Here is a 27,230-nt window from a genome sequence, read left to right on the forward strand (position 1 = left end):
GCAGAAGAAGGTAAACTTTCAACTCATTCTATGAGGCCACCATCACCCTAATTCCAAAACCAGACAAAGATGCCACAAAAAAAGAAAACTACAGGCCAATATCACTGATGAACATAGATGCAAAAATCCTTAACAAAATTCTAGCAAACAGAATCCAACAACATATTAAAAAAATCATACACCATGACCAAGTGGGCTTTATCCCAGGAATGCAAGGATTCTTTAATATCCGCAAATCAGTCAATGTAATACACCACATTAACAAATTGAAAGATAAAAATCATATGATTATCTCAATAGATGCAGAGAAAGCCTTTGACAAAATTCAACACTCATTTATGATTAAAACTCTCCAGAAAGCAGGAATAGAAGGAACATACCTCAACATAATAAAAGCTATTTATGACAAACCCACAGCAAGCATCACCCTCAATGGTGAAAAATTGAAAGCATTTCCCCTGAAATCAGGAACAAGACAAGGGTGCCCACTCTCACCACTACTATTCAACATAGTGTTGGAAGTTTTGGCCACAGCAATCAGAGCAGAAAAAGAAGTAAAAGGAATCCAGACAGGAAAAGAAGAAGCGAAACTCTCACTGTTTGCAGATGACATGATCCTCTACATAGAAAACCCTAAAGACTCTACCAGAAAATTACTAGAGCTAATCAATGAATATAGTAAAGTTGCAGGATATAAAATTAACACACAGAAATCCCTTGCATTCCTATATACTAACAATGAAAAAACAGAAAGAGACATTAAGGAAACAATACCTTTCACCATTGCAACAAAAAGAATAAAATACTTAGGAATATATCTACCTAAAGAAACAAAAGACCTATAAATAGAATAACTATAAAACACTGATGAAAGAAATCAAAGAGGAACACAAAACAGTGGAAAACAATAACCGTGTTACTAGGATTGGAAGAATCAATATTGTCAAAATGGCTATTCTACCCGCAAGCATCTATAGAATTCAATGCAATCCCTATCAGCTACCAACGGTAAATTTTTCACAGAACTAGAGACAAAGAATTCTCACAAATTTGTATGGGAAATACAAAAAACCTCGAATACCTAAAAGTATCTTGAAAAAGAAGAATGGAACTGGGAGGATCAACTCTCCTGACTTCAGCTCTACTACAAGCCACAGTCATCAAGACAGTATGGTACTGGACAAAGACAGAACATAGTAGACCAATGAACGAATAGAAAGCCCAGGGATAAATCCACGAACTTATGGACACTTTATCTTTGACAAAGGAGGCAAGGATATACAATGGAAAAAAGACAACCTCTTTAACAAGTGGTGCTGGGAAAACTGGTCAACCACTTGTAAAAGAATGAAACTAGAACACTTTCTAACACCATACACAAAAATAAACTCAAAATGGATTAAAGATCTAAATGTAAGACCAGAAACTATAAAAACTCCTAGAGGAGAACATAGGCAAAACACTCTCCGACATAAATCACAGCAAGATCCTCTTATGACCCACCTCCCAGAATATTGGAAATAAAAGCAAAACTAAACAATTGGGATCTAAGAAACTTAAAGCTTTTGCACTACCAAAAGAAACTATAGTAAGGTGAAAAGACGCCGTTCAAGATTGGGAAAGAATAATAATAGCAAATGAAGAAAACAGACAAAGGATTAATCTCAAAAATATACGAGCAACTCTGCAGCTCAAATTCCAAGGAAAAATGAAATGACCCAATCAAAAAAAATGGGCAAAAGAACTAAACAGACATTTCTCCAAAGAAGACATACAGATGGCTAACAAACACATGAAAAGATGCTCAACATCACTCATTATCAGAGAAATGCAAATCAAAACCACAATGAGGTACCATTACATGCCAGTCAGGATGGCTGCTATCAAAAGTCTACAAGCAATAAATGCTGGAGAGGGTGTGGAGAAAAGGGAACCCTCTTACACTGTTGGTGGGAATGCAAACTAGTACAGCCGCTATGGAGAACAGTGTGGAGATTTCTTAAAAAACTGGAAATAGAACTGCCATATGACCCAGCAATCCCACTTCTGGGCATACACACTGAGGAAACCAGATCTGAAAGAGACACGTGCACCCCAATGTTCATCGCAGCACTGTTTATAATAGCCAGGACATGGAAGCAACCTAGATGCCCATCAGCAGATGAATGGATAAGGAAGCTGTGGTACATATACACCATGGAATATTACTCAGCCGTTAAAAAGAATTCATTTGAACCAGTCCTAATGAGATGGATGAAACTGGAGCCCATTATACAGAGTGAAGTAAGCCAGAAAGATAAAGAACATTACAGCATACTAACACATATATATGGAATTTAGAAAGATGGTAACGATAACCCTATATGCAAAACAGAAAAAGAGACACAGAGTACAGACAGACTTTTGAACTCTATGGGAGAAGGTGAGGGGGGGATGTTTCAAAAGAACAGCATGTATACTATCTATGGTGAAACAGATCACCAGCCCAGGTGGGATGCATGAGACAAGTGCTCGGGCCTGGTGCACTGGGAAGACCCAGAGGAATCGGGTGGAGAGGGAGGTGGGAGGGGGGATCGGGATGGGGAATACGTGTAAATCTATCGCTGATTCATGTCAATGTATGACAAAACCCACTGAAAAAATTAAAAAAAAAAAAAAACCCTAGTGCAGCTTTCAAATTACATACAGAAATGAGAGTAAAGGAAGGATCAGTGTTAATAGCATCTGCAGAGTTGGGAGGTAACTGAGCATCTCCCCACCCACATGTCCTGACTGTATCCTCAGACAATCAGACGAGGCAGGTGGTGCTCCTAGACGCTTTGTATGAAAGAGGAAACTCGCTCACTTTGTGAAAGTCATGCGGCTGGTAAGCAGTGAGGCCAGAATTTGACCAGAACTCGGGCTCTGAGCCACTGCAGGTATTGATTAATTCTCACATCTTGCCTTTGTCATTTGTAGAGAAAAGGTGCAGAAGCCACAGTGGAGGAGGCTTTGTCGCCAGTCATAAGTGAGAACACTAGTGAAGTGGAGGTAAGGCTTTCGAGGGCACTGAAGTGGTTGGTGCTCCCCTCCCCACCCCCATGCAGCTCACTCTTCTCCACCTGCACTCCTATGCCCTGTCCTCCCCAGGCCTCCTGCCTCCCTCTCCCAGTTCAGAGCTGCCTCCTTCCTTAGGACCTGCTCTGCAGGTCACCCTTGATGACCGTTATTCCACTGAGATTAAGCCTTTTATTCTGTCCCCCTCACACAGCTCGGTCCTAGAAGCTACACTTTCTACTTTGATAATTTGCAACCATTTCAGTAGATAGACTCTTTCTCCTCTTCCCATTTTCTAGAGAGGAGGCTCCTGATTTTCTTTATAAGTTTTTAGTGCTAATACTGATTTTAATTTTTATTATACTATTCACACAAGGGGCTTCCCTGGTGGCTCAGATGTTAAAAGAATCTCCCTGCCATGCAGGAGACCCAGGTTCGGTCCCTGGGTTGGGAAGATCCCCTGGAGAAGGGAATGGAGAATTCCTGAAGAATTCCATGGATCCTGGTGGACTACAGTCCATGGGGTCTCGAAGAGTTGGACATGACTTAGTGACTGACACTTTCACTTTATTTTTTTTTTAATTTTTTTTATTATTATTATTATTTTCATTTATTTTTATTAGTTGGAGGCTAATTACTTTACAATATTGTAGTGGTTTTTGTCATACATTGACACTTTCACTTTCAACGTTTCCTCAATGATGCAGTTAAAACATGGAGCCTGTATCAAAAGCCAACCAAGACCATTCATTTTCTGACCTTCCCAGGAAAACTGGTTCCCATCCTTACGAGTTTAGAGATCTCACTAAGAACATCTCCTTAAAGCCGGGCCTGGCTCAGGATGGTTCGTCTCAGGTGAGGCAGTCACATCTGTCCCAGGAACAGTGTCATGTAGAGATGAGGCAACCACTAGTCCCTTAAGTTGCAGAGAATGAATGGGTTTCCCAGTTGGGTTTGTCCTCTCTCCTTGTTGCAGGACTCAGAAAAACTCAGTCAAGTGAGCAGTATGGTTTACATGGGTTACTACATCAGCCATAGGAGCTCATTGTCCCTGTCTCTGCCCGAGGACACCAGCAGTTTCCGCCCTGTCTACAGGGGCGCCTCCACTGCCTTCTGCATCCAGCTGTTTTTTATCGACGAGAAGTACGAAGCAAGGCAAGTCTTGGTCCCCAGCTTGTCTGCCGTGGGAAGAGCTTCTCCTGGCCTTGCTGGGCCCATGCTTTCATCTCACAGAGTCAGGGGTTTCCAAGCCTGGCTTCCCATCCTCATTTCTGGGAAGTTTTTTTTTTTTTTTTAAAAACTACAGATTCCTAAGGCCCCATTTTCAGACTCCAGCCCATGAAATTCCAGGCTGCCCAGGGTCTGCGAGATCATACCTTCCCAAGGCACATGCTGCTCCTCATTCTCTAGAGTTAGCATTCTGGGGAGACATTGGGTTTAGATTGTCTAGAATCTTTTAGTTGCAAGTGACAGAAAATCCAGCTGAAACTGGCTTTGGAAACATGAACAAAAACTGCCGCATAGAAGAAAGCATAATCCACTGGAAGGACTGATTTTCGGTGTGGCTTGACCTGGGGTTTGGATAACCTAATCACAGACCAAGCTTTTCTCTACCCTTCGGCTCTGCTGGTTCCATCTTCAGAGGAGTGTCCCCACCTGGGGCCACAAGAAGTGGCCTAAGCATTGCACTAGAGCCAGTGAGGAGGACAGTGTGGTTTGGGCCCAGCTCTCGAAGTTCCATTGGGCCTGGTTGGACTGTGTGCTCTTTCCTAAGCTGATGGCTGGGGCCAGTACATGAGGACAGCTTTGTCAGTTTCCTCATGCTCCCCATTGACTGGGGGCTGGAGTCTCAATCTGTGATGGGGTTAATGGGACACCAAACAACAACCCAGGCTGGCTGCTGGAAGGAGGAGGCCTGGTGCTGGGCAGACACTCCCATGTCCACTGCTTGCTGCCCCCTGAAGTCTGGATGTGGGCCCCTGCCTTCCATACCTGAGAGTCCATATCCCCTTTGGGGTGCCCACCCACTCGACATTCTGTTCACAGAACAGTGTTGAAGAAGGAAGGATTGGCACATTTTCATAGACTGGGAGGTTTTGGAGTATCTTTGAGATGACCAAGAGTGCCATTAGCTACTCCCTTCTTGGAGGGTGTGTTTAATTACATCCCATTCTCCCAGCCTTGCTTAGAACCATGCTTTAACTTGGACATTTTTTCCTCTAGAGTTTTCAGTTTCCTTGAAATTGCAATTCAACTGAAAGATTAAAAAGGGAAACCTTTTTATTCTAACTATATTACAGACATCTAAAAAGCCTGTAAAAAACCCTTCTAGAAGTGTTGCGTATATTTATTTCCCCTTGCTCATGATAAGATAAGAAATGTGCTTTTTGAATTTTTCAAACAGAAATTTGATGACCCATTATGGTTCACCTGCAAATAGGCATCTGTCGCTGGTCAGAAAATCTTTTGCATATAAAAAAGATCAGAGTAGCTTAGAATATGCCCACATCTCCCCACAGCTCCTCCAGAAAGGAAGGGAGGGATCCTGTTCACAAAACGACTGTCTTGCTTTTTGAATATGTAGAGACTATTAATTGCCATAATAGTATCTTGAATATAGGCAAATACTTTATTACTGACATTTGAAGCTTCTGACTTCTGCAGTTGATTACTGTTCAGCTCAACACACATTCTGAATAGTGATTGGCTCATCCTTGCCTAAGGGGGTGAGAGCCATACATCTCTTGGAAGGTACACAGGTGCTGCATTTGCTTGGAGGTCAGTGACAGTTCTTATTGTCTGTTTACAGGTCACTGGACTTTATGAATTTTGTTTTCCATCTTTTCCGTGTAAGTACATGTTGAATTTTGAGTAATATAGTTGGTTTTATAAGCTAGAAAAGTTATAGAGAAGTAAGATACCATACTCATTATCCAAACATATCTGATATGAATATTGAGGTGGGACCACTTCTCTGTTCTGAAAAAAAAAAAAAGGTTGAATAATACATCATGAACTCTTCAAAGTAGGAAATATTGTCATTCTCAATAATTTTTCAGTCATGCTGTTTTAGTATTCTTTCAATGCATAACTTCTTTTAGAGAGTATTTCACTGGTGTTTTATTATCAATAGAATCAAATCATGGGCAGAATGCTGGGAGCATCTGAAAATGTCAGGAGTTACAGTGAAGTTAGTCTTTTGTATTTCTTTATAATTTGTGTTGGCTCAGAGAATTCTGACACCAGTATACTGCGTTTCTGAGGGTAAGAAGGTGGGAACTTGAGGTTGATCTTCTGGTTGGCATCGCCTGACACGTGGGAGCTGCTTGACCCTCTACTGTTGGTTGGTGGATGGCCCCAAGCAGACACCCAAGTGCAAACAAGATTCTCTGTCTTAGGGTGTCTGGGCTGCCGCTTCCATTTTTGTTTCACGGTTGTCAAGGGATAGAAATTCTGACCAACCTCTTGTTACCTTATTGGAGGGAAGAAAGTAGGGAAGGAAGACAATGTAGGTTCCTCCATTGAATTTTTATGGCTTTTTTTCATGGCTTGCCTGTCAGTTAAGTCAGGTCAACAACCACACTTCTTCAGTCAGCTAATATAGGCAAGATGTCTATTGTTTTATTTTTCCTTGATTCTCTTTATACTGAGGCTATAAAGCCAAAGAGGCTTTAATTCTGTTGCGTGAAAGCTATGTGATCACAGATTGTATCTCCTCATTTTGTTAAGATCATGAAGCCTTGGCACTGATGTTCTCCATCATAATTTTTTTGAATGAATTTTAAGGCATTTTGAAACTCGGAAACCACTGTAGTGACCCTGAGAGAGGATTTGCAAAGCTGGCTTCCCTCAGAGATGCCCCAAAGTAAATTCACTAAGTTCACTTCATTGCTATTTTAAAGTTCATGCAAAGACAGATCTCCAGTATTGTGACAAAAGCAATGCTGGCTTTAAAACCATAAAAGACATGTTTACTTTTTATTTATTTATTTTTTGGCTGTTCCAGGTGGCATGTGGGATCTTAGTTCCCTCGCCAGGGATCAGACTCACACCCACTACAGTGGACCCCTGTGGGATCTTGACTACTGGACAGCCAGGGAAGTCCAACATGTTTACTTTCTAATTATTTCAGGATACAGGAGACAGGAGCAAAATATCATCATTACTTCATCCTTAATCCTTCCCATGCACAATGAAGCAACTCATTAGTGTCTCCTCCTCCCAGAGGAAGCCCCTGGGACATGGCACTCAGTCCTTCTTTTCAGCTAGAGTATTTCGACAACTTGACTCACAAGTTCCCTTGTGAGTCTTCCCTTCTTGACTCAAGAAGGAGCTGTTATTTTGCTAGAAAGAAGGAGGATAAGGTCAGAGAGTGACACTCCTTTGAGTTGCACGTGTGTCTCCAGGGTCTTGGATTAGCTCAGGCAATGCCTTCACAGGGTTCAGCAGAAGGCGAGATCCCACAGGGACAAATTAGCTCTGGGAAGAGCAAGCTGCTCTGCAGGCGCCTGGCAGAGGGTCTCAGGGGACATGTGGAGCAGAGACGGTCCACAGCAGCACTGTCCCGTAGACACCAAGTTCCAAATGTTCCAGCAGATACATTATTGTTTTTTTTTTCCTTTTTTTAAATTTAAATTTATTTATTTTTAATTGGAGGCTAATTGCTTTACTGTATTGTGTTGGTTTCTGCCATACATCCACATGAATCAGCAATGGCTGTGTGTATGCCCCTCCCTCATGGACCTCCCTCCCCGCCCCCCACTCCAGCCCCCTGCTCTGTGTTGTCACAGAGCACCGGATTTGAGCTCCCTGAAGCATACAGCAAATTTCCACTGGCTGTCTAATTTTACATAGAGTAATGTATATGTTTCAACGCTACTCTCTCAATTCGTCCACCTTCTCCTTCCCCTGATGTGTCCGCAGGTCTGTCCTTTATGTCCAGTAGACACATTACTAAGAAAAAAAAAGCTAAAAAAGACACAGGTGACATCAACTTTAATAATGTATTTTACTCAATGTACTATGTCCAAAAATTAATCATTTCAATATGTAATCAGTATGAAAAATTATTAAGGGGATCTTGAACATCCCTTTTCTCAGTTTTTAAAATCCAGTGTATATTTTACACTTAGGGTACATTGCAGTACAAGCGCTAAATTGTCATCTGAAATCCCTGATCTGCTTTTAGAATTCCTAAAATTTATACTTGTCATCAGAACTCCTTGATCTGCTTTGAGGTTTCCTAAGATTTATAGTTGAATGAATAGATTCATATACCCAGTTGTTCTAAACAGACATGCAACTTTTCCAATAACTGAGCTTTTATTTTATTATTTTTTTCTTTACCAATATGCTTTATTAAAGGATATGGAATGTAGTTCCCTGTGCTATACTGTAGGACCTTGTTGCTTATCTATTTGATATGTAATAGTTTGTGTCTACTGACCCCAAACTCCTACTCCATACATTCCCCACTCCCCCTCCCCTTTGCAACCATAAGCTTGTTTTCTATGTCTGTGAGTCTGTTTCTTTTTATAAATAAGTTCATTTGTATCTTTTTTTTAGATTCCACATGTATGTGATTATATGGTATTTGCCTTTCTCTGTCTTACTTCACTTAGTATGATAATATCTAGGTCCAACCATGTAACTGCAAATGGCATTATTTCATTTTTTATGGCTGAGTAATATTCCATCATGTGTGTGTGTGTGTGAGTGTGTGTATACATATATACACACATCTTGTCCATTCATCTGTCGATGGACATTTAGGTTGCTTCCATGTCCTGGCTATTGTGAATAGTGCTGTTGTGAACACTGGGGTGCATGTACCTTTTTGAGGTGTAGTTTTCTCCAGGAGTGGGATTGCTGGGTCATACAGTAGTTCTATTTTTAATTTTTTGAAGAACCTTCATCCTGCTCTCCATGGTGGCTGCCTCAGTGTACATTCCCACCAACAATATAGGAGGGTTCCCAAGTATCAGTTTTTGAAACTTAAATTTAGATTAATCAAAATGAAATAAAAGTAACAATTGGGTTCCCCCATCACACTAGCCAGGTTCCAAATGCTCGGTGGCCAGAAGCAGCTCCTGGCCAGCATATTGGATAGTGCAGACACAGGTCAGGACACACAGATCTCACTGCCCAGGTGAACCTGCCCTTAGATTTCATCACCCAAGTAAGATCACATCCTGATACAATACAGACATCCGTTCCTGTGTAATCACAGGACTTTTGAGCTGGAAAGGTCTGAGCACCACCCTCTCACCTCATAGAGGCGGGGACCACGACTAGCACAGCATCACTTGGTAAACCCAGGCCTTTGCCATGACAGTGCACTGCTTTATTCACTCCTGGATGCAAGTGAATTTGCAAACGCAAGTTTAAAACGCTACTTCCAAAAAAACAGCTGTACCAAATGGCTTCCGTTGTTCACAATATTCTTTTATTTAGGTTTCAGTCAAACGCCAGAAATTTTCTCCGTATTCTTACAGTTGTTTATCTCCCTGAATTTTCTGATTATTTTCCAAATGATAGGAATGTTGAACTTGAATACCGTCTCCTTCACACATTTTACTCCTCTTTTCTTTAGTATTTTACAGCAGGAATTTGTTTAGTGATTAATGAGTTCTGATTTCCAATCACATCAGGACAAGGACTTCTGCATCATTTCTGTGCCGCATCTCACCCCTGAGTTTGTCCTCATCCAGAGCTTCGTGAAGGTGGTTCCCTTCAACAACTGCACCCTAGACCAGGACCTGTACGTCTTCCATCGGGCGGGGTTGCTCAAGTAAGCGGATGCTCGGTGGGCCAAAAGACAGTCTATGAAGTTACAAAAGGAGAATGAAGCAGGAACTCCCTGCCATTTTCATTTAATAACTTATCTTTAAAACTGTTGTCTTGATGGAGGGCTTCATCAAGTGATTTTTACCAATCTAGGGAAAGAGTCATAGTGACAAATTACTAGTCCAGTTAGATATTAAAGCATAATCCAACTCCAAGATAATCAAAACAATGTCATTTGACCATTTCCATGGGTAGAGCAAGGTAACACAAGAAAGAGTCCCACCACAGACCCCAAGAGAGTAAAAATTGAATGTGTGTGTGTGTTTAAAGGTATGTAGATGAATGTATATGATGGCATTTGTGTCCCAGTGGTGGGAAAAGAAAGAATGATTCTGTAAGTGATGGGGTAAAACAAGAACAGAAATATTCTTCATATTCTCCAGTAAAATAAATTCCCACATGATTGAAGAGTTCAGTGTAAATATTGCAATAGGTCCAAATTAGAAACTGTGTCTACAGTGCTAGGTTCCGGGCCAGATTCTGAGAATACAGCAATGAGCAACCTACTGATGTGTCCTCTGTCCTTTCAAAGCTCATAAACACTCAAGTAAAAGTAAACCTGCAGCTGTGATGGGGGTACCAGCCGTGGGTCTGTGGGACCACGGAGACATGTCACTAGAAGAATCAACCTGGTCAGAGGAAGCCCACGAGGAGTGTGAGGGCAGACTGATCCTTACTATGTCTCAGGATAGGGAAGGTCTTTTTAGAACATGCAAGAAAAAAATCAAGATTTGTTTTTAATTGTATATACATAAGAGACATTCTAGAAAAGTCCACAGGACTTTATTAACCTTATGTGCCTTTGGGAAGCAAGACGGGGATGTGGGGGTGTACATGGCAATGTATTCCTTGCTTTATATCTGTGGGCTCTGTTTGATTTTTTTCATTAATAAATTTTATTTTCTAGAGCAGTTTTAGGCTCATAGCACCATTTGTACCAATGATGAACCTATAGGGACTCACCATCATCAACCAGAGTCCACATGAAGTTTACATGAAGGCTTGCTCATCAGTTACACCTTCTATCAGTTCAATTCAGTTCAGTCACTCTGTTGTGTCTAACTCTTTGTGACCTCATGGACAGCAGCACGCCAGGCTTCTCTGTCCATCACCAACTCCTGGAGCTTGCTCAAACTCACGTCCATCGAGTCGGTGATGCCATCCAGCCACCTCATCCTCTGTCATTCCCTTCTTCTCCTGCCTTCAATCTTTCCTGACGGAGTATTTCCCAAGTCCCTCGCATCAGGTAGCCAGATTATTGGAGCTTCAGCTTTAGCATCAGCCCTTCCAATGAATATTCATGACTGATATCCTTTAGGTTGGACTGGTTGGATCTCCTTGCAGTCCAAGGGACTCTCAAGAGTCTTCTCCAACACCACAGTTCAAAAGCATCAGTTCCTTGGCACTCAGCTTTCTTTATGGTCCAACTCTCATATCCAGACATAACTATTGGAAAAACCATAGCTTTGGCTAGACAGACTTTTGTTGGCAAAGTAATGTCACTGCTTTTTAATAAGCTGTCTAGGTTGGTCATAACTTTCCTTCCAAGGAGCAAGCATCTTTTAATTTCATGGCCGCAGTCACCATCTGCAGTGATTTTGGAGCCCAGGAGAATAAAGTCTCACTGTTTCCCTTGTTTCCCCATCTATTTGCCATGAAGTGATGGGACCAGATGCCATGATCTTCGTTTTCTGAATGTTGAGTTTTAAGCCAGCTTTTCACTCTCCTCTTTCACTTTCATCAAGAGGCTCTTCAGTTCCTCTTTAATTTCTGCCATAAGGGTGGTATCATCTGCATATCTAATGTTATTGATATTTCTCCTGGCAATCTTGATTCCAGCTTGTGCTTCATTCAGCCCAGCATTTCACATGATGTACTCTGCACATAAGTTAAATAAGTAGGGTCACAATATATAGCCTTGACATACTCCTTTCCCAAATCGGAACCAATCCGTTATTCCATGTCCAGTTCTAACTGTTGCTTCTTGACCTTCATACAGATTTCTCAGGAGACAGGTACGGTGGTCTGGTATTCCCATCTTTTTAATAATTTTTCAGTTTATTGTGATCCACACAGCGAAAGGCTTTAGCATAGTCAATGAAGCAGAAGTACATATTTTTCTGAAATTCTCTTGCTTCTTCTTTGATCCAGTGGATGTTGGAAATTTGATCCCTGGTTCCTCTGCCTTTTCTAAATCCAGCTTGAACATCTGGAAGTTCACAGCTGAAGCCTGGCCTGAAGAATTTTGAGCATTACGTTGCTAGTGTGTGAGATGAGTGCAATTGTGCGGTAGTTTGAACATTCTTTGGTATTGGAATGAAAACTGACCTTTTCCAGTCCCGTGGCCACTGCTGATGGGTCAGGTCAAATGTATAATGACATGTCCTCCATTATAATTTCATACAGAGTAGTTTCTAAAACTCCCGTGTACTCCACCTGTTCATCTCTCTCTCCTTCCCCACCATCTCTGTCAGCCACTGGCCTTATCACCATTTCCATAGTTTCGTTCACTGTAGCTCAAACGGTAAAGAACCTGCCTGCAATGCAGGAGACCAGGGTTTGATCCCTGGGTTGGGAAGATCCTCTGGAGAAGGGAACGGCAATCCACTCCAGTATTCTTGTCTGGAGAATTTCATGAACAGAGAAGCCTGGCGGGCTACAGTTTGTGGGGTCACAAAGAGTTGGACACAACTGAGCAACTAACACACACACAGAATGTCATGGCTGGAATCATACAGTGTCTGGCCTTTACAGATTAGCCTCTTTCATTTAGTAATTAGTATCTTCAAGTTCCTCCATGTCTTTTCATGGCTTGATAGCTCAATTCATTTTAGCCCTGAATGGTATTCCTTTGTCTGGATGGACCACAGTTTATTTATCCTCTCACCTACTGAAAGACCGCTTGGTTGCTTCCAAGTTTTGGCAACTATGAATAAGACAGACTACAAAGGCAACTACAAATATTCGTGTGCAGGTTTTTGTGTGGACGTAAGTTTTTGACTCATTTGGGTATAAACCAAGGAGCACAACCATAGATTGTATGGTAAGAATATTGAGTTTTGTAAGAAACTACCCCCTTGTCTTCCAAAGTCCTCCACCATTTTGCATTCCTACCTGCAATGAATGCTTCTTCACGTCCTCACCGGCATTTGTCAGTGTTCTGAATTTTTGCCATTCTGATGGCTATATTGTGGTATCTTGGTTTAATTTGCATTTCCATACTGATTTATGATGTTGAGCATCTTTTCATTTGCTGTCTGCAATCTGTGTATCTACTTTGGTGAGACGTCTGTTCATATCTTCTGCCCTTTTTAAGAGTGGGTTGTTTATTTCTGTGTGATTTTTTTTTTTAATTATAGACATGCATTATGTCCATAATAGAAAATGAAGTTAATTTTGTGTCACTGAGATTTTAAATTTTATTATGACTCCAGTAAAACTTTTATTAGAATGTTCTTTACGCTCTCTGCATTCTTGCATAGAGCATATTGGTGACATTTTCTCATGACTTCCGATGCTACTCATGAATAAACAAACTGATGACAGCAGCCAGATGACATACGGTCAGAATTGGGCCCTGGGTCTGCCTGTGGTCGTGACCTTGCTCTTACTTGCTTAATTATTTAATTCATAGCCATGTTCCTTTCTTATACACTTCCTTTCCTTACTATGAACACATATTTCTTTTATTAAAAATTAAGTTTAATTTTTTAAAGCAATGAGACTTTCAACATGCATCTGGAAATTAATCCTGGTGGCAGCAGGGCCCTAGTTCTTCTTTGTAACCATTTGCAATGTCAGCTTCATGTTTGCTTTGTTCTAATCACTTACATATAAAGGTGCAGGTTGTGTGCACCTGGGTTCTTTTCTGAAAAAGTTAAAGACTCTCAAGCGGAAATAGTTTCCATGTCCTTAGAAAATCACGATCTTTGTCACTGAGCCCTCTTTGGGAACTTTCCTTTGTTGCTCTGAGTTTCATTGACAACCCACCCACCACTGCTCACCCAGGTCTCAGTGTGTTAGTCTTGTGGCTCCTTTGCACTTTTACTCTTGTTCCCGACTCTTGCTGCTTGGAATCTGTGCTTGCGTGTAGGGGGCGATGTCCCTCAAAACCCATGTGTGTGTCACCAACAGGGGATGTCTCTCTTGTGGCCATGGCAGCAGATCATTGTTCTCTAGAGCAAACCTACATCTTTAATTCTTTAAATTCTACCTGCATTCCAGGTAGAGGAGGAAGATAGAAGGGAAGAGGAGAGGGAAGATACGGACTGGGCAGTGATGAGGGTGAACATGAAGAGGCATGAGACATGTGGGGGCGGAGGGCAGGAGGCAGCGGAACAGCCTTGTGGCCCTCCACTGCCCTCCACTGCCCCACTTTTTGAGCCGTGGCTTTAAATACCTCTGTGTTCTTCCATTTTTTGCTTCACTTCTCTTGACATCTGGGATGGATTGTTCTTGCCCTTAAGTTTGGTTACTCTAAATTTCATGACCTTCTGTCCTCGGCTCCCACCGGATCGCCTTCCTCTTCCCTTGGGAAATTATATTTATGTCTGTCACCTGCCCTCTGGCCATGCCGCTGAGCACAGGGACAAATCGCTCGGTTGTTAGCGGTGTCACCTCTCTGTCAACAGATTCCATGAGGGGGCCCCTCTCGTTTCATTTGTGGCTACTGGTCTTTGAGAGGACATTTTCCAGCATTTATGTTAGCTTTCATTTGGAATGTGCATAAACTGAACGCTTTTTAACACTCTCCTTCACCGAGTGATCTCAGCGGTGCCTGCTTATATAACCTGAGGGGAGTGCATGGTATGAGGACCCCTTTTCCTTTCCTCCGCCTGCCTGTCCTTCACCGTTGTGTGTGTGAAAGTCGCTCAGTCATGTCTGACTCTGCGACCCCATGGACTGTAGCGCACCAGGCTCCTCTGTCCAGGCCACAACACTGGAGTGGGTAGCCGTTCCCTTCTCCAGGGGATCTTCCAGACCCAGGGATCGAACCCAGGTCTCCCACATTACAGGTGGAATTTTTACCATCTGAGCCACCATTGCATGGGCTTTTCTTCTTTATTCATGACCAGAGGACACACGTTTGGATGAACCAACTGCTCATTCCATCTTCCTGCCCTTCCAAAGCATGTTTTTCTGAAATTTGCCTTTTTTTTTTTTTAAATTTGGGAGACTTTCAAACTTACTCATCCAACTGAAATATATATATATATATACATATACGCACATATGTATATATATATATTTGGTGCCAGAAATGATTTTCTATGAATAAACATTGACTTCTAAGTTGAATCATACTACTTATTGTCAACTTTGCTCAGGAAATAAAAATGCCCTTAGGAGTTGGCTTTTAAATGGTTCCTTCCCTCAGTGTTTTTGCTTTATATGCTTTTCCATGGGTGACTCACTCATGCCTGGTGGTCATCTTTTTCTAGCACGTCACCATTCTACCTGTTTCAGGCCCACGTTGTCACTGAGAGTGGTTTAGGGCTATCAGTCTTTCTGGTGCTTTTAACCAGCTTCCTTGAATAGAAGCCAAGAGAAACTTTATTTTGTGGTTATCATTTTGTTTTGGTTTAAACTGAAATGCTGATAGCTGTCGAATTATTTTATGTTTCTATTACATAGATCACTCCTTTGAAATGCAGTAAGATTCAAATTACTTTTTCTTCTGGCATCTAATTCACTGGCGTCAAAAAACCACCCTATATTCTGCAAGACTGAGTGACGACATACACATTGACTTCTACATATCTAAAACCATTCATTCATTGAACTTGAAGTTGAAAAATTAACTGTTAAATCTTTTTCCTTCTACTTTTATGTATGATTTTCTATTTTGTTATGCATGCAGTCTGATTAAATGCTATAAAATCTGACCTTTGAGGCCAGAATCTACCAAAAGCAGGAGAACAAAATCTCTTGTGAAACAAAACTTTCCAGATCCAAGAAGGAACCAGTGGGCAAGGATGACATCATTTCTTCATGGAGAGGTGACATTTCCTGACCATCCAAGTTCAGCAGAGGCGGGACGTGTGAGGGCAGAGTGACCTGGGGAGGTGAAGGGCCGCAGGGAAGCGTTAGGAAACCAGGGGGCCCCATGTAGGACTCTCTTGGGAGAACTTGCTTCTTCTATGGCTGGAGGAAGCCCCATGGATGGGTGGACAACCATGGCTAAGCTCCTCTCTGATTCAAAGCAGCTCTAGAACCATGTGTGAGCCCTTGAGGAGAAAACGCCTAAACCATCTTGGTGTGAGCACGTGTTCACTTCTGGGAAGGTTGTGCAAGGTAACCTGCAGAACAGGTGGTGGGCTGGGTGTGTGGTCTCCTTCCCGGTTCTGTGCCTGGTTGTGGGACAGAGGAAGAGACCCAGCACAGAGCTGATAATGAAAGAATGATGATCCGAAACTCCTCATTCCAAACTTGTGGAGAGATACAAGTAGGAACATCTGAACTAGATTTTGGCACAAGGTGGCCATGTGAGAACCATGTTCTTATCTTTCACTTAAAAATTGCTCATGCTGTTTCTATTATTCAGTTCAGTCGCTCAGTCGTGTCTGACTCTTCGCAACCCCATGGACTGCAGCATACCAGGCTTCTCTGTCCATCACCAACTCCTGGAGCTTACTCAGACTCATGTCCATCGAATCGGTGATGCCATCCAACCATCTCATCCTCTGTCATCCCCTTCTCCCCCAACCTTCAATCTTTCTCAACATCAGGGTCTTTTCAGATGAGTCAGTTCTTCGCATCAGGTGGCCAAAGTATTGGAGTTTCAACTTCAGCATCAGTCCTTCCAATGAATATTCAGGACTGATTTCCTTCAGGATGGACTGGTTTGTTCTCCTTGTAGTCCAAGGGACTCTCAAGAGTCTTCTCCAACACCACAGTTCAAAAGCATCAATTCTTCAGTGCTCAGCTTTCTTTATAGTCCAGCTCTCACATCCATACTTGACTACTACAAAAACCATAGCTTTGGCTAGACAGACTTTGGTGGCAAAGTAGTGGCTCAGCTTTCTAATATGCTGTCTAGGTTGGTCATAACTTTTCTTCCAAGGAGCAAGTGTCTTTTAATTTTATGGCTGCAGTCATCATCTGCAGTGATTTTGGAGCCCAAGAAAATAAAGTTTGTCACTGTTTCCATTGTTTTCCCATCTATTTGCCATGAAGTGATGGGACTGGATGCCATGATTTTAATTTTCTGAATGTTGAGCTTTAAGCCAACTTTTTCACTCTCCTCTCTCACTTTCATCAAGAGTCTCTTTAGTTCTTCCGTTTCTGCCATAAGGGTGGTGTCATCTGCATATCTGAAGTTATTGATATTTCTCCTGGCAATCTTGATTCCAGCTTGTGCTTTATCCAGCCCCACATTTCTCATGATGTGCTCTGCATATAAGTTAAATAAGCAGGGTGACGATATACAGCCTTGATGTACTCTTTTCCCAATTTTATTATTATTCTATTGTTCAGGTGATAGCAATTGATTGGGGCTTCCCTGGTGGCTCAGTGGTAAAGAATCTGCCTGCCAGTGCAGGAGATGCAGGGGACATGGGTTTGATCTCTGGGTCAGGAAGATCCCCTGGAGAAAGAAATGGCAACCCACTCCACTGTTCTTGCCTGGAAAACTCCATGGACAGAAGAGGCTGGTGGGCTACAGTCCCCGGGGTCACAAAGAGTTGGACACGACTTAGAGACAAAGTAATTGATCATTTTTTATCAGTTAACTATAGATATAGATTGTTCTTTACAAATGTGCTGCTTTGCCCATAGAACGGAAGCAAACATTAAAACATAAGCACAAATATTCACTACAGTTGGAAGCAAAGAAGGTTAGAGTATTTTACTTTATTAGTTGTAGGAGGAGTAGCCTTGTCCTATTTGATAATAACACTAATAACCCCCTAATGACTGGAGAGCGTGTCTTGTATGAACCCTACATTGTATGCAGGGCCCAGCCTCCAGCCTAAGGTGGAAACATCACCTCCCCTTCGCGTGGGTCCACAGCTCCACCCCGTGGCAAACAGGCACTCAGATGCCCTGCATACCTAGGTATGGGGTGGGCTGGAGCTCTGCACTGAGTTGCCAGCCTAACACACTGTGGCACTGCCTGCCCTGGGTGCGGACAGCCACCACCTTGCTCTGATTAGAGACTCCAGGGGCACAGATTGATGCTGATCCTCCCCAGGCCCATGTCCAGGACCCCAGCGAGGAGGGGGCAGGATTGCTCAAAGTGGGGCTCCCCCAGTGATGCACCCAGTTGTCACCCTGGCAGAGGATGGAAGCCATCACAGGGCAGAGGTGGAGGAGAAACCATCGTGGGAGCTGGCGAGGTGGGTACCACGTGCCAGCCAAGGCATCAAGCCCTGAACATGCTCCATTGTCCTCCTAGACTTCACGTAAAAACACGAAATCAAAGATCAAATTATTAAGAAATTTAAGACTCATGAAGCCAGCCTGGGTTCAGTGTAAGTTCTTAACTTCTTAACATACTTTATAAATTTGACAAAGAATTTGGTTTTATGTATGAAGCAAATGTGACATAAAGCATGGTGCTGAACATTTTAAATGAAATAAATTTAAAATTTGACTTTGTGTTGTTTGGTTAATGGTTACAGTCGGTGTTGTTGTTTTCTTTTAACCTTATTCTTTGCACTTTTTAAATGAATGTTTTCTAGAATGAAGAGTTACTTTTTAATTAAATCCCAATGTTATATAAAAATATTTTACTGGATATTATTTTATATAAGTGTGATCTGTTACAATCTTGTCTCCATTTGGGGGACAGGGAGAATATGTATTTTAGTACTGTAAGCTGAAAAAGAAAATGTGTCTCTTCTTACCCAGGACCATTAAAATAAGATTAGCTACCCTCTCAGACACTCCTGGTGTTGAAAAGCTCGTCAGCACCCTCATGCCGTCTAAAAGCATATTGGAGGATTTGAAGCAGTACAACGAGGCTCGCAGGGACCCTGTAAGTACCTGCTACTTCCAGATTGGCTTCCTTTCCCCATGCTTTGGTACCATTATGAGCCGTGTGGGTTCCATCCCGAAGTTTTCTCGGGCCTTGTTAGAGAATTGGGTGGTGGGGAGCAACAGAGGTGGGGTTGGGAGAGGGGAGGGAGAAAGAAAGAACAAGGAAACTGAGGTTTAAAGAAGTCTGGGGCTGTTTTTCTCACTAGTGGCCCCATGGGGGCTGATCAGATATGCCCTAAATCCTTATCTCAGGCATAGAAAATTTGAACTTGATCTAGGCAACATGTAAGAAAATGAGACCCCAGTGCTTGGAATAGGCACATCTGAGTCCGGTTAGAGGATCCTTGGGTCCCTGGTGCCCATCCCAGCAGCACCCATTTCACCCTCTGGATGATGGGTTGGTCCATACGCTTTTGTTGAGCTGGCTGCATCCTCAAGGATCAGATTGGCTGGGAAGATCCTGTGTGACAAATTTGGGGCTCTCTTTATACTACTGTAAGTACATTATACATTTGGCATAACAAAGGACAAGCTAGCAGTGGTCCTTATGTCATCGCTGCCTTCTTAAGAACCGCGCCAGTTACCTTCCTCCAGATGTGGAAGAATGCATGTGGTTAGGAAAATGCTTCATTACTGTTTTGATGAATTTTATTTTTAAAAAATTTCACTGAAGCATAACCAATAAAAAAGTTTGATGGATGTCACAATTTGAACACGCCAATTTGAATAAGCAGGAAACAGACTAACCCCAGCCCACCAGAAGTCCCTTTCAAGTTCTTGTTTAGTGACTCCCCCTTCCCCCCAGGTTAGTACTACCTTCACTTCTTAAATACCTGGCTTTTGAGCTTTATTTAAAGGGATCGGACAATATGTTTTCTGACACCAAGCATCTTTTGCTCAGCCACGACTGTGAGGTTCATCCACAGTGTGGTGTACAAAGTACTTCATTGCTTGAACATACCCCAGTTTATTCATTCCACCTCTCAGGTCATCTGGCGAGTTCCCAGTTATGGGCTCTTTTGAATAAACCATTCAGTCAATCTAAAACTCATCAAGAGGGAGGCAACAAACACAAACATGGTGAGAGTTTTAATAAGTATAAAGGCATTGAATTAAAACTTCCCTTCAGCACATGTTTTTCTGTTTTGGTTTGTCTTGGTCTCTTTTGGTTTTGGTTTATATATTTTTTTTGTTCCTTCCCTCTTGGCTGGCTGACACAGTATATGACGTAGTGGTCCAGTTCTTAAAGCGGGTTCCAAGGAACTCTAGGGGTCCCCAAGACATTCAAGGAGTCTGTGAGGTTAAAACTCTCCTCCTAAGAAGAGTAAGAAATTATTTTCCTTTTCTGCCGAATTGATATTCGCTCTGATGATGCAAAAGCAGTGGTGGGAAAAACCTCAGGGACCTCGGTGTGGCTCGGGGGTGGGGCAGCAAACTTGCCAGAGGTCACCGAGTTTGCTCTCACAGCAGCGACAGGATCAGAAAGCCCATGATGGGAGGTCACTGTGCACCAGCAGAAAGGCTAAATCTAAGAAGAGGGACACCGCTCGGTGCTGGCAAGGATGCTGGGAAACTGGGTCACTCCTCTGTCGCTGGTGGGGATGCCACTCAATAGTGCTCATCTGTAGCAAACGATGTACTGTGTTTTTGTTCGTTTAAGTATAGTTGAGTTATAATGTTGTATTAGTTTCAGGTGTACCACAGAGTGATTCAAATAAATATATGTATATCTATACAGTAAGTCCTTGTTGTTTATCTGTTTTATATATAGTAATGTGTATCAGTTGAGCTTCCTCAGTGGATCGGTGGTAAAGAATTCTCCTGCAATGCAGGAGCCGAAGCAGATGTGAGTTCATTCCCTAGGTCACGAAGATCCCCTGGAGGAGGAAATGGCAACCCACTCCAGTATGCCCGCCTGAAAAAAATCCCACAGACGGTGGAGCCTGGTGGGCTACAGTCCGTAGGATTGCAAAGAATCGGACATGACTGAGTGACTGAGCCAAACAGTCAGTATATCAGTTAATTTCAAGCTCCTAACTTATCTCTCCCATCACCCCTTTCTCCTTTGGTAACTGTGGTGGTTTTCCATGTCTGTGAGTCTGTTTCTGTTTTGTAAATAAGCTCATTTGTATCATTTTTTGTTAGATTCCAAAAATAAGTGATATTATATGAGATTTATTTTTTTTCCTGTCTGATTTACTTCACTTAATAAGATCATCTCTGGGCCCACCCATGTTTCTGCAAATGGCAAATTTCATTCTTCTTTACAGATGAGTAACATTCCATTGTATGTAAGTATCACATCTAATTTCTCCGTTCCTCTGTTGATGGACATTTATGTTGCTTCCATGTCATGGTTATTGTCAATAATGCTGCAATGAACATTGGGGTGCATGTCTCTCTTCAAATTAGGATTTTCATCTTTTACAGATATATACTCAGAAGTGGAATTGCTGGATCATATGGTTGTTCTATTTTTAGTTTTTTAAGGACCTCTGTACTGTTGAGGGATGCACTGTTGATTCATGCATCAACTTGGGTGAATGTCCAGTGTGTGTGCGTGTGTGTGTGATCGGTTGCTCAGTCATGTGCAACTCTTTGCAGCCCCATGGACTGTCACCCACCAGGCTCCTCTGCCCATGGAGTTTTCCAGGCAAGAATATTGGAATAGGGTGCCATTTCCTATTCCAGGGGATCCTCCCAACCCAGGGATCCAACCCACATCTCTTCCATCTCCTGCATTGGCAAGCAGATTCTTTACCACTAGAAAATGTTTAGAGAATTATGCTAAATGGAAAAATAAGCCAATCCCTAGAGGTTGTATACTGTATGATTTTCCTTGTATGACATTTTGTAAATGATAACACTTTAGAGCTGGAGAACAGATCACTTGTTGCCAGGGTTAAGGATGGGAGCTGGGCAGAGGGCAGACAGGTGTGGTACAATAGGCAAGCCAAGAGATCCTTGTGTTGGACTGTCTAGTATCTTGACTGCAATGGTGGGCACATGAACCCACACAGGGGCTAAAACTGCATAGACCTGAATACACACACACACACACACACACACACACAATCACATCAGTGTGCTTTCCCTGCCTGTCATATCATACTAGTGTTCTGCAGAAGGTTGCCATTATAGGATCCTGGGCAAAATGTGCAAGGAATCTCTCTGTATTGTTTTTTACAACTGCTGGTGAATCTGCAACTATCTCCATAGACATTTTAATTAAAATTCAAAAAAAAAAAAAAGAGGCGAGCCAGTTTTCCTTGAAGCTGTAAACATTATTAACTTACTAAGCCTCAGTCCTTGAGTATATGTATTTGCCATATTCTGTGTAGCAAAATGAGATTTGCCCATACCGCTCTTGGGCTGCAGACTGAAGCACGGTGGTGGTTTGAAGAAAAATATTTCTGAGGTTGTTTGAATCACAGCACTGCTGTCGCAGAGCAGCTGGCAGACAAAATATGGTTATTTAGTCCTGGGGAGCCGGCAGACTTTTTCTTCAAAGTGAACAAGGTGAGAGGGTCACTCCACGAAGACAACTGACAGCATGTATCCTCTATGATGAAGTCCAAGATTTCAAGAAAAACTTAGACTTTTAGAAAATCAGTATCTGCCATCATAAGCTTGACAGCTCCCCCAAAACTTAAAAACAGGTTTTCTGATGAAGCTGATGGTGATATTACCAAATGCAGTGTTTTGATATTTTGTGATTAAAAATAGGTCAACATTTGGGAAATCTACATAAGCTTGGCGAACCAATATTTTCCAGGTAGACAGGCTATGATATTACAAAATCATGCAGAAGTGATAAAGTGAAATCATGCAAAGTGAAGAAGACACCAGTGAATTTCAATGTAGTAGGACATTCACTGTTAGGTTTCAGATCCACACTGCAACAAATCTTTAATACAATACTTAAGACATGTTACTTTTTGGTGGAGCATCAAAGAAGAATATCCATAATTATCTGAAAAGATTGTTTAAATACATCTCCTTTTTCCAACTACTGTCCTTATGAAGACAGATTTCTTTTGTATTCCTTTCAACCAAACTAATATATTACAACAGATTGAATACAGAAGCAGATGTGAGAATCCAGCTGTCTTCCATTAAGCCACACATTCGAGATCTGCAAAAATAGGAAACAATGCTACTCTTTTCTTTAAATCTGTCAGTTCAGTTCAGTCACTCAGTCGTGTCCAACTCTTTGCAACCCCATGGACTGCAGCACACCAGGCTTCCCTGTCCATCACCAACTCCCAGAGCTTACTCAGACTCATGTCCATTGAGTTGGTGATGCCATCCAACCATCTCATCCTCTGTCATCCCCTTCTCCTCCTGCCTTCAGTCTTTCCCAGCATCAGGGTCTTTTCCAATGAGTCAGTTCTTCGCATCAGGTGGCCAAAGTATTGGAGTTTCAGCTTCAGCATCAGTCCTTCCAATGAATATTCAGGGTTGATTTCCATTAGTATGAACTGGTTTGTTCTCCTTGTAGTCCAAGGGACTCTCAAGAGTCTTCTCCAGCACCACAGTTCAAAAGCATCAATTCTTCAGCACTCAGCTTTCTTTATGGTCCAACTCTCACACCCATACATGACTACTGGAAAAACCATAGCTTTGACCTTTGTCAGCAAAGTAATGTCTCTGCTTTTTAACATGATGTCTAGGTCAGTCATAGCTTTTCTTCCAAGGAGCAAGCGTCTTTTAATTTCATGGCTGTAGTCACCATCTGCAGTGATTTTGGAGCCTAAAAAAATAAAGTCTCTGACTGTTTCCATTGTTTCCCCATCTATTTGCCATGAAGTGATAGGACTGGATGCCATGATCTTTGTTTTCTGAATGTTGAGTTTTAAGCCAGGTTTTTCACTTTCCTCTTTCACGTTCATCAAGAGGCTCTTTAGTTCTTCTTTGCTTTCTGCCATAAAGGTGGTGTCATTTAAATATTTCTCTAAATATTTTGTCAAATTAAAAAATTTGCTTTAACAAATAAATTCAACAAAAATTCATAGAAGAATCCAGAATTTTCTCAATTTTAATTTCTAATACAGAAAGTAGTAGCAGACATTACAGACATGAACCAATGCTCTTTGGCGTCCTCAGGACACAGGGCTCCTGGGCTGACAGCGAGAACCACTGACGTTGTGCTAAAGAAAACAGTTGTTGTTCAGTCACTAAGTCATGTTCGACTTTCTGCGACCCTAGGGACTGTAGCCTGCCAAGCTCCTCTGTCCATGAGATTATCCTGGCAGGAATACAGATTCCCAGTCAAAAGCACGTGGTTGGAATCAATAGATCCGTTCCATAGTAGTTGGAGATCTTGTCAAGGTGGACTCCCAAGCCTTGTTTTCTCACAAATGAAGTAGAGACAAAATGGTAATATTTACCTCATAGGGTTGGAGTGAGGGTTAAATGCAATCAAGGAGGTCATTGAACCTATTACTTGGCCCAGAAGGTGATAGGATGTTGGCTTTATCATTGTTGTTCTATGATCACGGTTGAAACCCGTTAAGGACAGCTTACAGAAACATTAATAGCAATATTTTGAAAGGTCCTAAAGCATCTTCTTCTCTTTCCAGGACGGAACACCACTTCAGGTATTTGTAGCTGAAGTTGCAGAACAGGTAGTCGGCATTGCAGTGATCAGAAATGAAATGGTAAGCTGGGAAGTGGATATGACTTCCCTTTACTAAGCCTTTTCCTCTCCTGAATCAACGCACGATGTCCCTTTTCTAAGTTTCATTTTTACTTATTTAATACAAATGTCTCCTTTTCCCTGAAGGCTATAGATCTGCTTGCATCCCACTTGGCAGCCACTTTTTTTTTTCAGTCAAAATGTTTAAAATGTTACAAAGAATACATGGAAACATTCACATTCTAAAAATTCAAATAACCTCCCAACACCAAAAAAAGTCCCAGCTCTCTCCCCAAAGAATTACTCTATTGAGAATTATGCATTTATCCTTTCCAACATCCTTTCTTGCACTTAATAACATGCATCGTGTGTGTTTGTTGTTAAGTGGACATCTAATTTTATTTTGTCCCAATGCACAGCCAATTATTCCAAAGTATTTACTACTGAGCAGTCCATTCTTTCCCTGCTGATTTAAAATGCTGTCTTTACGTTATTAAATTTCCATGTGTCTGTGTCTATTTTTACTCTCTATTCCATTCCATAGATTTATTTGTTAATAGCTATTGCATTATCATGTGTTTTGGTATCTGGTACGGAAGTCTTCTCTTATTTGTTTTCTTTACCTAAAATTTCTTGGTTTTACTTGACTGTTTTCTTTTCCAGATAAACCTTGTAACACTTACTATGAATTTATTTGTGCCTATGTAGATTTTACAGAACAATTTAGGCAGAACTGATAAATATAATATTGAGACTTCCCACCTGGGAACATAGCTTCTGGAAGATATCAAGGAACTTCTCTCCTATTTCTAGTTCACTAAAAGTTTTTATTGTGCATGCATATTGAATTTTATTAAATGTGTTTTGGCGTTTATTGATATGCTCATGTGACTTTATTTCTTCAATGTATTCAAACTATCCTTGTTCTTAGATTCCTTTGATTCAATATATCCTTAAGAATTTTTGGAGAGAGGGTGGAAGAGGGCTGGGTCTCTGAGTCCACACACATACAAGTTTTCATCTGTCCTTACACCTGAATTCAGCTGTGTATAGAATTCCTATGCAAATGATTTCTCATCAGAGTGTTGCTTTTACTCTCATCATCTTCTAGTAGCCAATGTCCCAGGTAAAATACAATCTGATGTAAATAAATGTATGTTTGTTTGCTTTCTCTCTTGAGAATTCCCTTTTCCTTTTTATTCCTGAAATTCTTGTAAAGTATCTATGTCTCTTTTGAGCTTGTGAACCTCTTTCTTTCATGATTTCATTAATTATTTCTTCTCTTTCATTTTCAGTATTCTCCTTGTCTTAAATTCCTTTTTAAGTGGAATTGACCCTTCGCTATCTCATATCTTTTTTCCTGTACTTTTTAATCTCTTGTACTTGTTACTCTTCATTCTAGGAGATTTCCTTGATTTTTGTCTTCCAGATTCCTAATGCACTGTTCAGCCATGTCTATTCAGAACTTCTACTGGAATTTTAATTTCAGAGTTCATGTATTTAACTTCCAAGTCTCTTACTTGTTCTCTTATTGTTCCTTTATTTTTTTTAGCAGCTTGTTTTTTATGTTTATGTGAGATCCTTTTTGGTATCCCTGAGGACATTTGGTAGAATTTTCTTTTTTAATTATCTTCTGTTTGCTGGATAACCTCTGTTTCCTCTGGAGTGAGTGGTATGTTTCTCTATCTGATCTTTTGCATTTCTCAGTTTACCTCAAAAGTCTGTCCATGTCATGAATGAGAGATCAAATGGTCAGTGCGAATGACTGGCATGGTCTCCCTGACAGTGTGTTTATCCGCTTCTCCATGACATTGCCCTGACCACTGGGAGGCTGCCTACAAGCTGGGACTCAAGGCTCTCTAGGTTGTTAGCACAGGTGTGAGGAGCAAATTCCAAAGCTCTGAGCCATGCTCCGAAGTAAGCCATCAAAGCAGGTGACTTTCAGGAAACTTAAGCTTTTAGCTTTTCAAAAATTAACAATGAAAATGAGATTAGTAAGTAATAGGAGAAAATAACTCGTCTCTCATTATTGTACCTAGTCTTTTTTCTTTCATTGGGCATTTCGCTCAGAGAAGCCCTGGATCTGGTGCACAGGGCAGTGTGTTTCCTCATAGCAAAGCCCTAGAAACAAGTTAGATGTCCATCCAGAGGGGATCAGCTAAATAGACACTCCTCTGGCCACATGCTGGAACATGATAATGCAGGAGAGAATCATTAGCTCACACTCCAGGTCTCTCCAGGGAAACTTCTTGAAGATCGACCTAAGCATGACCATCAGAGCAGTTCTTTGCTGAGGTGGCCGTTGTGAGCTGTTAGTCACTGATAAAGGGTGTCCGGGCAGCATCCACTGCAGGACTGAGTCCCTGTTTTCACAACTCAAAACCTCACTGTGGTAAACATCCCTGTGTGTATATCTTTGGGCATGTGTATTCAACTTTTCTCCCCAAGGATGAATGCCATTTAGAGCGGATGCTGGGGTAGATCTCTTCCTAGTCCCACCAGGTGTAGTTCAGTCTCTACCCTGGCTCCTTAGAAAGAGAAGGGAAAGGCATGCCCTTAAAGTTTTGTTTTTTTTTTCTATTTACTTCAATCATTGCTTTATTTTTTTTTTTTTCTGTTTCATGATTTTTTTTAAATTTTTTATTTATTTATTTATTTATTTTTTTGGTCATACATTGATATGAATCAGCCAGATGTTTCTTAGAGGATGCATGCCATTTGTTTAAAACCC

At 41.5% G+C, this 27,230-nt stretch overlaps 1 protein-coding gene across 1 annotated transcript in view; it reads left to right on the forward strand.

Annotated features, from left to right (window-relative positions):
- CFAP61 (cilia and flagella associated protein 61) overlaps nucleotides 1-27,230 on the forward strand; it is a 227,179-nt gene that overhangs the window by 61,122 nt on the left and 138,827 nt on the right. The window contains exons 9-14 of the mRNA XM_043480559.1: nucleotides 2,959-3,030; nucleotides 4,013-4,191; nucleotides 5,846-5,885; nucleotides 9,687-9,826; nucleotides 18,733-18,859; nucleotides 24,444-24,521. Coding sequence (XP_043336494.1) covers nucleotides 2,959-3,030; nucleotides 4,013-4,191; nucleotides 5,846-5,885; nucleotides 9,687-9,826; nucleotides 18,733-18,859; nucleotides 24,444-24,521 — 636 coding nt within the window. The remainder of the gene's footprint in view (nucleotides 1-2,958; nucleotides 3,031-4,012; nucleotides 4,192-5,845; nucleotides 5,886-9,686; nucleotides 9,827-18,732; nucleotides 18,860-24,443; nucleotides 24,522-27,230) is intronic.

This window comes from Cervus canadensis, chromosome 10, assembly GCF_019320065.1.
Source record: "Cervus canadensis isolate Bull #8, Minnesota chromosome 10, ASM1932006v1, whole genome shotgun sequence".
NCBI lineage: Eukaryota > Metazoa > Chordata > Mammalia > Artiodactyla > Cervidae > Cervus > Cervus canadensis.